Source organism: Etheostoma spectabile, chromosome 11 (assembly GCF_008692095.1).
Source record: "Etheostoma spectabile isolate EspeVRDwgs_2016 chromosome 11, UIUC_Espe_1.0, whole genome shotgun sequence".
NCBI lineage: Eukaryota > Metazoa > Chordata > Actinopteri > Perciformes > Percidae > Etheostoma > Etheostoma spectabile.
In genome coordinates, this window is record NC_045743.1 from 2560916 (window position 1) to 2577240 (window position 16325).

General features: G+C 39.9%; 1 protein-coding gene across 1 annotated transcript in view; it reads right to left on the reverse strand.

Annotated features, from left to right (window-relative positions):
• usp9 (ubiquitin specific peptidase 9) overlaps positions 1-14814 on the reverse strand; it is a 45833-nt gene extending 31019 nt beyond the window's left edge. Inside the window, 6 exon segments of the mRNA XM_032530297.1 lie at positions 786-1004; positions 2418-2530; positions 4413-4492; positions 6079-6224; positions 9091-9359; positions 14349-14814. Coding sequence (XP_032386188.1) covers positions 786-1004; positions 2418-2530; positions 4413-4492; positions 6079-6224; positions 9091-9192 — 660 coding nt within the window. The 5' untranslated portion in view covers positions 9193-9359; positions 14349-14814.
• Between the last annotated feature and the right edge of the window lie 1511 nt (positions 14815-16325).

Here is a 16325-nt window from a genome sequence, read left to right on the forward strand (position 1 = left end):
AACAATATTTTCATGCATTCTCTTCTCCTCAAGTCTCATTTGAGAAAGAGATCCAAAGCACCGAGGAAGAGACAGTATTATAGTGGGACTGGGAGAGACTTCAAACAGCTTTACCCAACAAGAAATTTGACTGTTACTTTTTGCCACTAAATAACTTTGAGCTAAAAAAAACAAAAAACAAATACCCAAAAAAACAACATTAGCAAAATCGGACTTAATAGTTGCACAGAGGAGCCCTAAGTAGTCCTGGGCCCCTTGCCAAAAGAGGCAGACAGGCAAGCAGCGCTGCAGTACTGTTCACTGACCCCGTGCCCACGCTGTATTCATCACTTTTCATGGTAAAATTACTATTCTCTGGTGTATTCGACTTCTCTTTTATACAGTCTTCTTTCTGACACAAGGACTAAGTGTCTTCTAGACAGTGAGTTCCATATTTTTCCTAATCAGGCTACTCCAGACAGGGACTCTCTTTGTTTCCTAAGGGCCCTTGGGGTAAGGCTGTTTTCTGCATGACAGTTCCCGACAAAATTATTTATAATTTTATACACACCTAAACATTTTTCATGTAAAATAAATAAATGTGTATCAAAAGTGTAATAAAAATGTATATCAAGCACAATCTAACACTGTGTTGCAGGGCGAAAGGAAAGGAAGGTTTTAAGAAAAGTTCAAACCTGGCCAGTTGAAAGAATAAGGATGAAAGAGTCTATAATGAGCCTCATAGTTTATATTAAAAAAAAGGTAAGCATTTTCATATTTGGCTGACTGTTGCAGTGGTGATTCACCTTAGGAGAGCGTGGGTCTGGTGGTCGGGCGAAGAGCTCATCGTCAGCCAGCTGTGCTCCAGCGGGGACAGTCTCAGAGGGCCGTGTGCCATTGTAGATGTGGAACTTGCAGTGAGGGTTGGTGGCCATGGCCAGCAGCTCCAGTAGAGGGAACCAGTCCTGAGAGAGCTTGGCCACACACAGTTCCACCAACCGGTGTGTGTTATTGATGATGCACCTCTGCGAAACAAGGGAAACAAGGTTTGTGGACAGAATAAAAACAGTGGCATATCAACAATTAGACTACGAAAGACGGGGGAAAAGCAGGGCAGTGAGGAAGAAAATTTCAAGTCTAACAGGAAAATGTCCTTTCTTAGAAATGCTGCCATCCACGTCTGGTTTGTTGACAATACTCTTGCATTTTGATCTGAAAATCCAGTGTTTTCCACACATAGACTTTGCTTGGGAGGTCCAAGTATATTTTGACTTATTACAACAAAAATGTTCATAAATACAGTTTGACAGTATCTAATTTGAACTGAATCCCAAAGAAAACTGGTGTCCTTAAGGTGGGACTTTTCAGATTTTCAAGATCAATTTAAGAACAATGTTTTTTTATTCCTCTTTTTAGTCAACTTTAGCATGAGTGTGTAAACTTATGCAAGTCACTGTATATTTAATGTTTTTTTTGCACAAATAACTTGCGCTTGGGAGCTTTAAAAAACTATTTAATACAGTCTATTTTTAAAACTTACAGAAGTAGTAGAGTTTGTAATGCAGTTGGCTCGTAAAATTAAATGAGAATCAAAATCAAAAAAAAGTTTAAGTTAATTTTAAAGTTATTTAAAAATTAAAATCGTGAACAGGGTGAATCAAGGTCACCATTTTATAATGATTAATCATGCAGGCCTAACCTTAACAGTAATAAAAAGTACCTAGAAATATGAGAAATACTATATTATTCATGGATTCTACCACGTTACCCTGCAGTCCAGCGAGTATTAATGGGAGAGCTGCTACAGACTTCTCTCCAGAAAATGGACTACCTGCCAAGTCAAATGTTTTACTCACATTTTGGTGCAATTACTGGAATTTGACATTAACATTTTTTGAGTGAAAACTTCCGATTTCCAGCAAATTAAAGTGTGCCTGTTAATTATATAATTAATAAAATGACAATTTGCTGCCCGTTTTGCATGGCTCCAGACTGGTTCACAGATCTGAAGAAGCCAGATAACAGTAATCAATATGGGACTGACTGACTAAGAAACTTACGGAGATCAGTAAAGTCAAGTCTTTTACAAGAATCTGGTTGCACCCTAAACATTACTGAGTGTAATGATACTCATTTAAGTACCTGTGGTTCATAAAAAGTACGTTTTTCCTGTTTAACTGTAAAATAAAGTTTTAGAGTGGGAACAGTGGAAAATCGGAGGAGTTGGCAGGAATTTATCTTTATTTGTATCGTTTACCTCATCATTTGAAGGTTAAAATATGATAGTATTGATGAATATGAACATCCAAGATTGTAACATTGTAGATATGACAAAAAAATACAGAAAAGCATCATAGGTCTCCTTTGACATAGATTTCTTGGCTTAAAAAAATGCATATTTTTAAAGTACCAAAATACATACAACAATTAAAACTCACATGAATCTCAAACTTCCAGCCACTGACTGCCTCGTCTGTCAGGATCTTTGTGAAGGAGATGGTCAGACCATCTCGGAAAAACCTCTGACATGCCTCACACTTCACATCCAGTCCTGCAAGGAAATACATCCCATTAATAACACACAATTCATATAAAATGTGCTACAAAGTTAAATGAAAAGACACTAATGAACATGAAGAGCATGAAGGTGTTACGGCCCCAAATGTAGATTCTCTGCAAATATCAAATAATTATACTTATTATTTTTAAAGTAACTATATGTAACTTTAAAATGTTTCTTTTCTATCTGATGATCATAAATGACCTGTAAGACCCAACGAGAATAACCATTTTGGCTTCTTTTTTTTTAAATAAAGCCTCTTCCCAGGTCCGATTTTTTTCTCCGATCGTATTTTTACTTTAGAAGGTTTTTTTGTATTTAAAGCTGATAGTGCTGCAGGGCCATCACAGAAAATAAGGAAGTTAAAACAAAGAACTAAAAGCTAAAAAGGGAAAGTAAACAACGACGTGTGAAAACCCGATTTGGTCAGGCTTTCAATAAAAGAAAACAATTACTAGATTGGAAATGATTCAAAATAGTACCCCAATCTTAGGTACACAATATGTTAATTTCATTCATAAAATAATTGAATGGAAATTTACAATGCGCAATGCGGTTGTACGTCAATAACCTACATTAAATTAAGTCCCCCTTCCATTTAGCGCTTGGTTTTATTTATTCTTTTCAGTCCGTGTTTGTGTTGGCCTACTATTTTCTTTCCCCTTGTTCCCTTATAAGTGTGTAAAGCGTCCTCAGGTTTCATATAATGCACTATATTAATCAGAGTTATTAAATAGGCAATGGTGGCATTAAGTTTAGAGAAGAGAGCTTGTGACTGGGAGGTTGTCAGTTCAATGCCTAGACCAACAGGATAAAATTTAGGTGGGGAAAGTGAAAGAGCAGCGCTTGTCTCTCCCTCATTACCATTACTGAGGTGCCCTTGAGCAAGGCCCTTAACCTTAAAAAATGCTCCAGTGGAGCTGCTCAGTGGCCAGCAGCTGTGGTTGTACACGTCAGCTTTCAGGTATGAATGTGATCAGGGTGTTCTGCAAAAGAGAGGCTGCCTCTAGGTGAACCTTCCATGAATAAATAAAGGTTAAAAATAAATAAAAACGTTGGTTAGTACAACCATCTCTTAATGCTTTGGCTCTTGACACAGTGACAGTGATACCTGGTTTAGCTCACCATACATCCAAAGTAAGCTAAGTTATGTATGCAACACTCAAAATGAAATTATGCATCTGTAACTTAATACCTTATTGTAAATGAATGATTCTCTTTCCAGACAAAACATCCATCTCAACTATGTTTTTTTTTTTCAGACAACACAACAAAATGGATTTTATCAAATTTGATCTCAGTCACACAACAAAATATATATTGAAGAGATATTTCGGATTATTGATTCAATCAGCCTGGATGTAATAGGCAGAGTAGGCCTGCAATTCTGGCACTGACATGAGGTAGGTGGTTTTAAATACATAATTAGGGCAGAAAAAAAGTGAAGGTCATGTTTTAGGAAGTATCAGGTGGAAGAAGGCTTGATTTAGTGGTGAAACGTCAAATGTTTTGCAATGTGCTGCTTTATTTAATAGTAAATTAAAAATCATTGGGCTTTGGACTGTTTGCTGGGCAAAAAAAGCACAGAAGATTTTATAATGAAAATAACATAAATGAATAAACTATATTTATAATCCATTAATCCTAAACACAACAGGTTTATTTTTGTTGGTTACAGTTTCTAAAATGTGAATATGTATTGCTTTTTTAGATCAAAGTAACAAAAAATACTATTAGAAAAAGACACATTGGGCTCTGGTAGAGGGCTGATACTATAATTCCTGATAATCTGCACTGCATAACTAGCCATTACTGTGCTTGACTGAATGTGAATATCACAAAGCATTTCTATAGACATTCTGCATATTCATACCTTTTTTACTCAGGTCAATAGCAGCTTCCAAGAGGACTTCTAACTCTCCTTTTGGCAAAACTGGAACGACCCAACGAGGCCTGAAAGGGGAAAAAAAAGAAAACGTGAATCAACAGAAAAACCATTGTGTGTAAGAAGCATGGATGCTGCATGGTATTTCTAAAAGTACCCCAACGAGCTCAATTTACCTTGGCGTTAAGTGTGACTGTTGTGATGTTTATCAGACTGAGTGTGAAAATGTAATAATTTAAACTATAAAGTAAGGAATTAGTGTCTGTCTTTCCGTTTTTTACATATCCCAAGAACAGTTCACCTAAACTACTTCACACTTAGCAGGTGTATTTTTGGGGACCCAATGACGTGCATTGTTGAACTAAATGAAATTTAAACATGCTGAATATTTAAAAAAATTGGATAAACAAGCAACCACTCTGTGCAGCAGCAGGGGTAGAGTGTTAAAGATGCAGTAAGCAATGCTGCACAAAGATTGTTATTTGAACTCAACTGCCAAACAAATACAACCCTCCCTTTAGAAGCTCCGCCCCAGAGATTCACAGACCGATAGCTAATGGCATGCCTGCACATTCACATGCTGCCTCCCCCCACACTATAAAATAAATTCCTGGTGAGTTTTTAAATTGTCACGAGTCATAGTTGCCAGTCAACACAAAAAAACATCTGTGGGTATTGCAAAGTATCTACTGCTACCAGAGGTGTCAAGTAACAAAGTACAAATACTGCATTACTTTACAGCTGACTTTTTACTTCTACTTCTTACATTTTCACACAATTATCTGTACTTTCTACTTGTTGCATTTCAATAACAGCCTTGTTACTCCTATTTCAGTTCGGCTTGTTTTCATTCTTGAAAAATCGCGCTCTCCAGAATGTGAATTTGATTGTGATTGGATGAGAGGTATAAACGTATACCATTCCGAAACCCTATTGGTTTGTACGCGATCCATCGCACCTGCACTTGACACAAATCACGTCACACTCCAGCAAGGAAGTAGCAGACGTATGTAGCCTAGTACGAAGATGTCCATGGCAAATACTCAAGTGAAATTTCCCAACCAAGCACCAGTGAGGAGGTTGTTGGCCAGGAAAACCAGCCAGCCCTTCTACATCCCTGGCTGTACCTGGAAGAATTTTTTTTTAAATGGTTGGATGCAAAAACAGCTCGTTTCCAATGTGCTGCAAGCTCTACGCTCCCAAGTACCATGAGCTAATTGTTTCCAAAACTCCCCATCTAATTTGAAAAGGCAAACTGATATTTTTTTTTCTTCCTTACGTTACTTTTATACTTTTAATTTTGAAACAAGTACTTTTACACTTTTACTTGAGTAAAAAGCTTGAGTTGATACTTCAACTGAAGTCTTTATAAACCCCAGTATCTGTACTTCTACCTCAGCGATGAATGTGAATACGTTTGACACCTCTGACTGCTACTGATAATATAATTGGTATATTGTCTGTTTGTCAGGATTAAATACAGACCATAACTTTAGGAAGTGCCACTTTACAAGCAAACTCACTTAAAAGACACACCGTTGCGTTTTTGACTACTTAATAGCACTGAGCAATATTTCTATGCACTTTAGTATCTTGTGTGCTGAATAAGGGGTGGCTGAGGATGCAGCCTCTGTATAAGCATGTGAATAAATACCTGTTGATCATATCATCCAGCTTGGCTAGGTCAGTGTGAGGGAAGGCGGGCTCCTCCTCTTCCAGCTGAGGGGGGCCATCTCCCTGGCCCTGCTCATCTGGTGGGCTTACTGGAGAGTTCTCATTAGATGAGTTCGGAGATGATGTCTAGAAAACCAAAGAACAGTCAAAATCATACAAGGAAGAATTGATGTGAAGATTGCATGTTTGGCTTACAGGTGACGATACGCAACAGCCATGTTGTTGTTCATCCTCTAATGTTTTAATTGCTGGTGATTTGTTTTGTTTTTTGATATTATGACAGTGCCAGAAAACAGTGAAATGGGGGGCATGGCAGGTTCCTGGTTGGATGTCGTGGTAACACGACATGTGTATTAAACCAGTAAACAACCAGAATGCCTCGAGGCGATCCGTTTTGATTTTTGTGTCTATTAACATGATTTGGTCATAAATAAAAAATAAAAATAAAAAATAAAAAAGACAAATGGTGACAAAGGCCTCGACATGAAAACTACACTCACCTGGGTCCCGTGAAATATGACAGTTACAGAATATTGGAAAAATCGCTTCATGGACACTGAATTTGATGAATTTACTGTTTTATCATAAAATAAGAAGCTAAAAACACAGTTAATGTTCCCTCAGCATTTTGTTTTGTTACTAAACTGTGTGTAAAATGAGGGGTGACGTTAAATCACCGGTTTTAGGTAACGGTATCCTAGTGTACCATCTATTTGCTGGATTTTTTGGAGGTAGCAGTAGCTAACGTTAGCAAATAAGCCCACTAATGGCAACGTTAATATTTTGTTACAATGTTTAGTAATAGTGATTAGTGAGGGAAAATGTTATATGAAATGCACATTGCTAAATGTGTTATGTGTCTGAAATTGTTGCTATGTGTAATATCCTAATGCTGAACGACTCACAGCAGTAACATTAGGCTAAAGAAGGTTTTATTCTGATCCAAAAACTCTCTCTGTGAGAAAGGACAGGGAACGGACACTTACATTATATCCTGGTATGTTTCTGTAAGACATATGATGTTTTTGAGAAACAATTGCAAATAAAGCCAACTGCTTAAAAAAAGCTGATACCAATCCAGCCAAAAAATGTCGATGCATCTGTCTGCCTTACTACAGCCATAGAAGGATTGTATTTTACTAATGGCTTTGCATGAATGAATCAAAATCTGAGGCAAAACAACAAAACAGACTTAGGCTGAATATTTCTTTTAAAAGTGTAAGGAACTGACTTTTTGACCTCCAAAGCAAAAGTGGAACTTTACTACCTGTTTCTATGGAGCCATATACCAATAGAAAGGCAAGGCCCATTTCTTGTATGGGGGGGGGTTAGGGTTTCTATTGTAGTGGTCACTAAGTGTACATGCATGTAGGCATAAAGAAGCAGGTGTCTCTCCTAAAAGGACTTTAAACAAGGCTATTCAACTCCCTACACTCATAGTATTTGGCAAACAGAGTAATGCTCTTTTTATTCTTATCTACCCAGAGGAAACAAAAACTGAGGGCTGACATGGTTATGTTGGAAGTATAAACGTGTTAGTGTGTGGGTGTATCTGTGTTACGGTGCTGTCAAATAGAATTTTTTGGAAAGAAGAGTGAGAATCCAAGGCAACAATGTGCATCAATGAATGTGCATTTAAGCACCAAAATAACCATTTGGGCTGCAAGATATGAGGAAAATATTGTTTAATATCCCAATAACAATATTTCTTGAGATAAACAGATTTTACAATGTACTCAGTTTTGCCTTTTTGCAGTTTTTAGTTTACTGCTAACATACAACAAATTGCTTGCAGAATAAAAAACAATGACATTATTTTATTTAACAAATTTAACATTAGAATGGACAGAAAAGGTAACATAAGTGTTCAGGTCAAGTTCAGTTTTTGACTGATACTCTCTCAACGAACTAAAAAAATCCGTTTCTTTCGCGACATATCGCAGTCTTTCGCGATGCCATTTATAGTGCAAGTTGCTGTTGGGAGATGCATACTGTAACTGAGAAATATTAAATGTGGGGGTGTGTGTGGTGAAGGCTCCTTCTGCTTGGCTGACCTACATAGGCAGCTTGCCTCTCACATCTCACCACAGCTCATCTCTAACCAATACAGGCGCGCGCGTCACACACAACACACATGCGCGCGCGCACACACGACACACACAGCTCTGTTCATTGATGCCTCGCCTTTCACTCTTTCTCCCTCTTTTCCGCTCCCCCCTCCCCTCCCTTTTTGTTCCCTTGGGCATCTGTGTGTGGTTTAGGTAAGAGCAATATCTGTAAAAACAACCAAAAAACGGCTAAAGCGTCTGGACTAACAAAGTGGGAAATCAAAAAACCACTCCGTTCCTTCTCCCTTCCCAGGTTAACTTAAATACATGCGCCTATTACTGGAAAGGAAGTGCAATGCTTAGTCAGTTAAAGTGCTCATATTATGCTAATTTTCAGGTTCATAATTGTATTTAGAGGTTTTATCAGAATAGGTTCACATGTTTTCACAGGTTTTCAAAAAACACCATATTTTGTTGTACTGCACATTGCTGCAGTTTCTCTTTTCACCCTGTGTGTTCTCTCTGTTTTAGCTACAAAGTGAGGCATCTCACTTCTGTTCAATCTTTAGTCAGCACTATAAGCCACTCAGAAGCAGAGTATGAGGGCATGTTACATGTGTTACAAAGTGATGCAAGTTTGTCACGGAAGTAAAGGCTGGACTACAACGTGAACAGTGTTTTCTGTTGGAGATGGTAAGTCCCTTTGGGGTGGACTTTGTTTTTTTTTCACTTGCACAAAAAAGATAACACAATAAAGGAAAGGGGGAAATAGACAAAAAGCATAATATGAGCACTTTAAAACTAGTGGAATGAAACCAGTTGCCAGCCAGCCAAAAGGAGACACAAACAAAAATATTTAACATGTAGGACAAAATGTGGTGAGTGCAGTGAAAGACAGTAAGTGAAGGTCTATGTTGAGTATTAGTTAGAAGGATGATGCTGACCTGGTTCTGTGGTAGGGGGGGCTGGCTCTGAGCATCAGGTGCCTGGCCCTGGCCCTGACTGTCATTGCCCCCCACCGGAGAGCCACGCGTGGTGGCTGTCATGCTCGCCACAGGGCAGATCTTGGCAATCTTGGCCTCTTAGGGAGCGCTGGCCAGGAGGGAAATCACAGCCACCTCAGCTGTAGAGCAGAGGGAAGAGAGGCCGAACACACGAGAGAGGGACACAAGCACCTGGAGATCTGGATGTGCCGCTGAGACCATTGCATAACCTGCAACAGGAAAGCAGGTTTAAGGTAAGAATTTTCAACAGGCTGGTTAAGTTACTTATAATGCATGAGCCAAATACACCAGATGGGTATATTCTTGTACTAAAATTACTATCTACATCAACTTGTTCTTAATTGGGCTGTGCTTTGTAGTCAACTACTTTTTTCTCACATGCTTCATCAAAACCGCTCTGTGCTCAATGACCAACTAGATGTGTTATGTATTAGGATGCTCCAGCAAGGCTTTGGAGGACTGATACTGATTCTTTCGGATACCAAATTTGCCAACGAAGAGTTAAAACCGCAGCGGCTGGTTCCCTACCAGCCCATGTAGCCTTATAATAATAACAATAAACAGCTTAAAACATGAATATCAAACTCAGCTACACTGTGAATGTAATACTACAAAAGCTTAGCTTCATTTTAACTATGAAACTCTGTTCCATCATGCTAACACTGATCCCTCAACACTCGCTATGAACAAGCAAGCAGCCAGAGGATCCAGCCTGCCTGAATCCATCTTAGGTCCTAACCCAGTCAACAGCACCATCTCAAATATGAACATACAGCCTCAGGTGTTTATTGTGGCAACTGGGAAGCTGTGACAGATAGCAAAGGGAAAACACTATTTTACATACATTTTTACAGTTTTCCTAACTGGGGAAATTGAAAAACTCCTGCCTTTTTCATTAGTAATGCATGTCATCATTCACATACTTTATCCGGCTACGTAAGTCTGTCAATTCTTTTTATTGCAACCCTTGTCTTTTTTGTTGTTGTTTTGGCCTTTTCCCCCCCATATCAATTCATTAAAGTTGTGTTTATCACATTATTTGATGATAACAGGTTACATTGCTACATGCTACTAGCAGGATTCTTCCTGGCTCAGAATGAGACTGGGGGGGGGGGGTTGGTCCTACCTAGGAAATTTTTAGCATCAACAACATCATTTCCTGGATTCTGATACATTTTTAGGCACCAATTTATGGCAGAGACAACCTAACGACCGGTCTCTACCAGACTGAATAGTATCGTAGATTTTGGTGCCACTGAAATGCCATCGCTGCCCTCTGATGCACCCAAACAAACGTTAGAGGCAACCAAAACACTGTTGCATGTGACACTAGTTACCACTACATGTTACACAGATAACATGTACAGGTCACTGATTTGACACACACACACACACACACACACGCACGCTTGTCTATTTCACTTCTGATACTTTATGAGAGAAATTAACTCTGTAGTGCTTAAATAAGGGCTGTTTAAGAAAAAATATGGCTAATTGCAAATTTGCTCTTGTCACTCGTCAGATAACCCTAGTCCGACCCTGGTCAATGGTGTGAAAGATGTATAAAAGCCCATACAGTGGAGAGAACAAGTATTTGATACACTGCTGATTTTGCAGGTTTTCCTACATACAAAGCATGTACAGGTCTGTAATTTTAGGTACACTTCAACTATGAGACACAATCTAAAACAAAAATCCAGAAAATCACATTGGATGATCTTTAAAGAATTAATTTGCATTTTTTTGCATGACAAGTATTTGATACATCAGAAAAGCAGAACTTAATATTTGGTACAGAAACCTTTGTTTGCAATTACAGAGCTCATACGTTTCCTGTAGTTCTTGACCAGGGTTGCACACACTGCAGCAGGGATTTTGGCCCATTCTTCCATACAGACCTTCTCCAGAGCCTTCAGGTTTCGGGGCCGTCGCTGGGAAATATGGACTTTCAATTCCCTCCAAAGATTTTCTATTGGGTTCAGGTCTGGAGACTGGCTAGGCCCCTCCAGGACCTCGAGATGTTTCTTAAGGTGCCACTCCTTAGTTGCCCTGGCTGTGCGTTTCGGGTCATTGTCATGCTGGAAGACCCAGCCACAACCCATCTTCAATGCTCTTAGTGAGGGAAGGAGGTTCTTAGCCAAGATCTCGAGATACATGGCCACATTCATCCTCCCCTCAAAAAGGTGCAGTCGTCCTGCCCCCTTTGGAGAAAAGGATCCTCAAAGAATGATGTTTCCACCTCCATGCTTCATGGTTGGGATGGTGTTCTTGGTTGTACTCATCAAACACAGCGAGTGGAGTTTAGATCAAAAAGCTATATTTCTGTCTCATCAGACCACATGACCTTTTCCCATTCCTCCTCTGTATCATCCATGTGGTCATTGGCAAACTTTAGACGGGCTTGGACCTGCGCTGGCTTGGGCAGGGGGACTTTGCCTGTGCTGCATGATTTTAAACCATGATGGTGTAGTGTGTTACTTATGGTTTTCTTTGAGACTGTGGTCCCAGCTCTCTTAAGGTCATTGACCAGGTCCTGCCGTATAGTTCTGGGCTGATCCCTCACCATCCTCATGATCACTGATGCCCCATGAGGTGAGATCTTGCATGGAGCCCCAGACCGGGGTAGATTGACCGTCATCTTGAATCTTCTTCTTTCTAATAATTGTGCCAACAGTTGTTGCCTTCTCACCAAGCTGCTTGCCTATTGTCCTGTAGCCCATCCCAGCCTTGTGCACGTCTACAATTTTATCGCTGATATCCTTACACAGCTCTCTGGTCTTGGCCATTGTGGAGAGGTTGGACTCTATTTGATTGAGTGTGTGGATGGATGTCTTTTAAACAGGTAACGAGTTCAAACAGGTGCAGCTAATACAGGTAATGAAGGAGAACAGGAGGGCTGGATTTTTGTTTTAGATTACGTCTCACTGTTTGAAGTGTACCTATGATAAAAATTACAGACCTAGGGTGCTTTGTAAGTAGGAAAACCTGCCAAATCGGCAGTGTATCAAGTACCTGTTCTCCCCACTGTATCTACCAAGTCTTCTGCACAGAAACATAAAGTTTACCAGCACAACAAACGGGAAAAAAAATAATTCAAGTTGAATGTTTGATGCATATAATGCAAAAATATAGATTGCGATATAACAAAAAATGTGAGAACGTAATTAGGAACCATAACTGTTGCTGTTATGCCCTCTGGTAGAGGAATGACTAAAACCAATAGTATGTCTTGAAAATGTGTCTTGCAATTTAAGACTGTTGCATTCAAGTGGCTGATTTGACTTTTTGACTATAATTCTATTTACTGGTAGACATTGATTTTTTTAATGTTGTACAAATCAGGTGACCAGTGACATCTGCATCAGCAATTTGGTTGCATTAGTCATAACAGACAGTACATTAAAGTTATTACTATAGTCAGAATCTAGCGACTGTATTTGACTGGCTGAGAACAAAATGTCATATATTGAGCAGTGAAACCCCTTATTAGCTAACTATCTACTAATGGGGAGATAGGGTGGGTTAAGAGTGTTTTCCCAACTTAAGGGTAGTGAATCTAGATTATTTCGTATTTTACAAGTGGCCAGTGACATCTGCTTTGGCATCAGCAAGCTGGGTTGCAGCTGTCATTACAGAGGGTATATTACGTTACACTAGTCATTATTATGGCAGAATCTGGCAAGTGTCTTTGGCTTATTGAGAACGAAATGTCATTTCATGTATTGAAAGCTACTATCAGTGAAACCAATCATTGGGTAGCTAACTATCTACTAATGGGGGAACAGGGTGGGTTACTTCACTAATGACGCACAAAAAACAGGTTATGTTTTAGCACTGTCAAAAAAGTGACACACACGGCAACAACAGCCACCATTAAAACAGGCGCTACGCTATGTACAACTGCGGCCTTTTGGACTGAACCGGCTTTGAAACGATAGCGTTATTATAAAAACATAATACATTTAATGGACGCTGAAATCGACCATGTTACATTATGCCTGTTAGCTTGGAATAACTTTAAAATTAGACAGCCCAGGTGCATATAACATACACGGTGGCATTACGTAACTATCAATACAAACTAGTGGCGTTAACAGCTGGTGGTTTAGCTATAGCTAGATGCGGCAACTAACGTTAGTTTAGCCTACAAGGCGATCCGCCCAAACAGAAGAGCAGTGACGGCCTTCTCGTCCAAAGCCCGTTGCGCTGAGACAGACTCGCAGGCCGCATTATTTAGCCAGGGCCTGACATTAATCTTGCTCACCAAATATTTGCTATATAACGGATGATCTTAAGCACACATGTAGTTTACTCACTAACCAAAATTATTATCGATTTAACATCACTTTCCCCGGCGTTATTGTTGACCAACCATGTTCCCGGAACGCCATTTAAAATAAGCATCGGTCGTGCTAGCATGCTAACGACCAGCGATCTAGCTAGCAAGATAAACAGTTAGCTAGCCGTTAGCTTTCGTGCGAGTAAATACCCGTAGGTGCATAGAGCTGGCTAACGTTCATATTATGAACAAGCGGCTTATAACTAACTACGTTTCCCATGTATAAAATGAATAACCCGCAATTTAGCTTAACGTCACTATGCAGAAATTTCAGCGTTCAAAATAAGTTGCTTGCTGTCTTAGATAACGTAAAACATATCGGTGACAGGGGAGTCGTCTATTTCCTGAAATGTAACGTTGGTGTTGTGTGACCTGTACCGTATAAGTTATAACTTAACGTTAGCTAAAACAAACTGAAATTTATATATCGGAAGCTAGGGTGATACAAAACGTTAACAACAATGTGATTTTGATAAATCTACTGTTAATGAAATACACCCAATTGTTAGTGGAGGACAACCAAATAGCAGTCACTTGTAAACATTTAAAAGAAATGTTCCTTCTCAGACTGTAGACAGTGTCAAGGACCATCTGCGCTAGCTTCAGTGAATCTAACCTAGCAGAATGAGCTAATCAGACTACACGTACGGTAAAAACCATGAATTGCAGTTTAATCGCGTTGACATTGTCACAGATTCAATAAGCAGCAGCTAACAGAGATAAAACCCACAGCAACTGAACAACACAAGCAACCAAAATGCAGTATTGTTACCTTGCATCCACCACCAGCTGACGCTAATGGCAGCAGCAGCCAGCTAACAATCACCACTGAGCTAACGTTAGTTAGCTAACAACTCACCAGGAATTTGATATGACTTCCCCCTTTATTCACGGGCTACGTCCAGCATTGAACGATGTCGTATATTACATAAACGTGGCCTATATCAGGGACAGTTTCGCGGGACCCAAAATCTGTTGCTAGAAAGATCTAATTCCTACGTTTTCCCCTCTGCTTCTGGGTGTTTTTCCTGCGTCACCGGCGCGGTAACAGCCCCCTAACTCTCTCTAACGTTAGTCCGATGTCTGGGGCTTGTCACCTCAGTTCCAGCAGTCACAACTTGAATCAGTTCAACATGGCGGAAGCGCAGTCGGACACAAATGCCGCTCAGTAAAAACAGGCCAGACGACTGTGTGAACTCCAACAGTCAGCGTTGTCTATGAGCTAGCTTGCACCACAACCGAGAGCAGCGCAGCAAACACAACACAAACTGAATGGAAAAGGCACAAAACCCCTCTCATTTCTGATAAGTGGCTCCGGCTCCAGTGAGGATGTAAATCCGTAGTTTCATTAAAACCAGGAGAGGAAAAAACTGAGCAACCCGACGCACTTGCCTATATCGCCTCCTATCGCACGGGGTGATCAAACGAAAAATAGACCATAGCTGAACGCAAGCAAATTCAAACATAGCCTAGCCTACACACAAACGGACATTTCAGCACTCAGTGGAGTGGAAGAAAATACAAATGATGGCGAGATGAATCTTAATTAATCAGTGAAGCGTTCGAGCAAATTTGCTTGCAAAAGGGATAATTTCTCGAGGCTTAATATGCACACGAAACCACCTGTTGGTCAAAGAGAGTAAAACAAGCAGATGTTACAGAAGAAGGCTTTTGAATAAAATAATAATAGTTTCAGCTATATTTTCCTGATAAGTAGGCTTATGCTTTATAATATACCTGTCTATCTTGTAAGTGTGTATCATGTGCAATCCATCTTTTGGTAAATAATTGTTTCATAATATAACATCACTGTTCATCATCATTCTAAAACTGGAAAGGGGCAGTGGTTTATCCGGGCGCAGGGAAGTGAATATACTTGTAAACTCTTCAAAGGGCAGTGCATCTGCTTGTGTAACTAAACCAGTTATGTAGAGGGGAGAATTTTTGTTTTCATAGACATTAAAACAATAATTTATCAATGGTGTTAGGGCTTCGGGCGTCATCAATGACGTCATTGTTCTAAAACGATACAAGCCTCAATATGCGCTTCACGCCAAACTTCCTCTCAAGCTCCGAAGCCTCGGTCGGCACAGCACGTAACATCACCAGCAATCTGGGACCTGGATTTCCAGAGTCTGGAGGAAGAGAGGAGAGGCACACGATCCACGTTGCTTGAAGTCCAGTGTAAAGGTCCCACAGTCAGTGATGGATTAGGGTGCCATGTGACATGTCATCTACTGGTGTTTGTCCACTGTGTTTTCTGAGGTCCAGGGTCAACGTAGCCGTCTACCAGGAAGTTTTAGAGCACTTCATGCTTCCTGCTACTGACCAACTTTATGGAGATGCAGATTTCATTTTCCCACAGGACTTGGCACCTGCACACAGTGCCAAAGCTAGTAGGCTACCTGGTGTAAGGACCATGGTATCCCTGTTCTTAATTGACCAGCAATCTCGCCTGAACTTAACCCCATAGAAAATAGGGTACTGTGAAGAGGATGATGCAATGCGCCAAACACAACAATGCAGAAGAGCTGAAGGCCACTATCAGAGCAACCAGGCCCTTAACAACTAAGCAGTACCACAGACTGATCGACTCCATGCCACGCCGCATTGCTGCAGTAATTCAGGCAAAAGGAGCCCCAACTAAGTATTGAGTGCTGTACATGCTCATACTTTTCATGTTCATACTTTTCAGTTGGCCAACATTTTGAAAAATCTTTTTTTTTTGTATTGGTCTTAAGTAGTATTCAAATTTTCGTAGATACTGAATTTGGGATTTTCATTAGTTGTCAGTCATGCTCATCACAATTAAAAGAAATGAACATTTGAAATATAT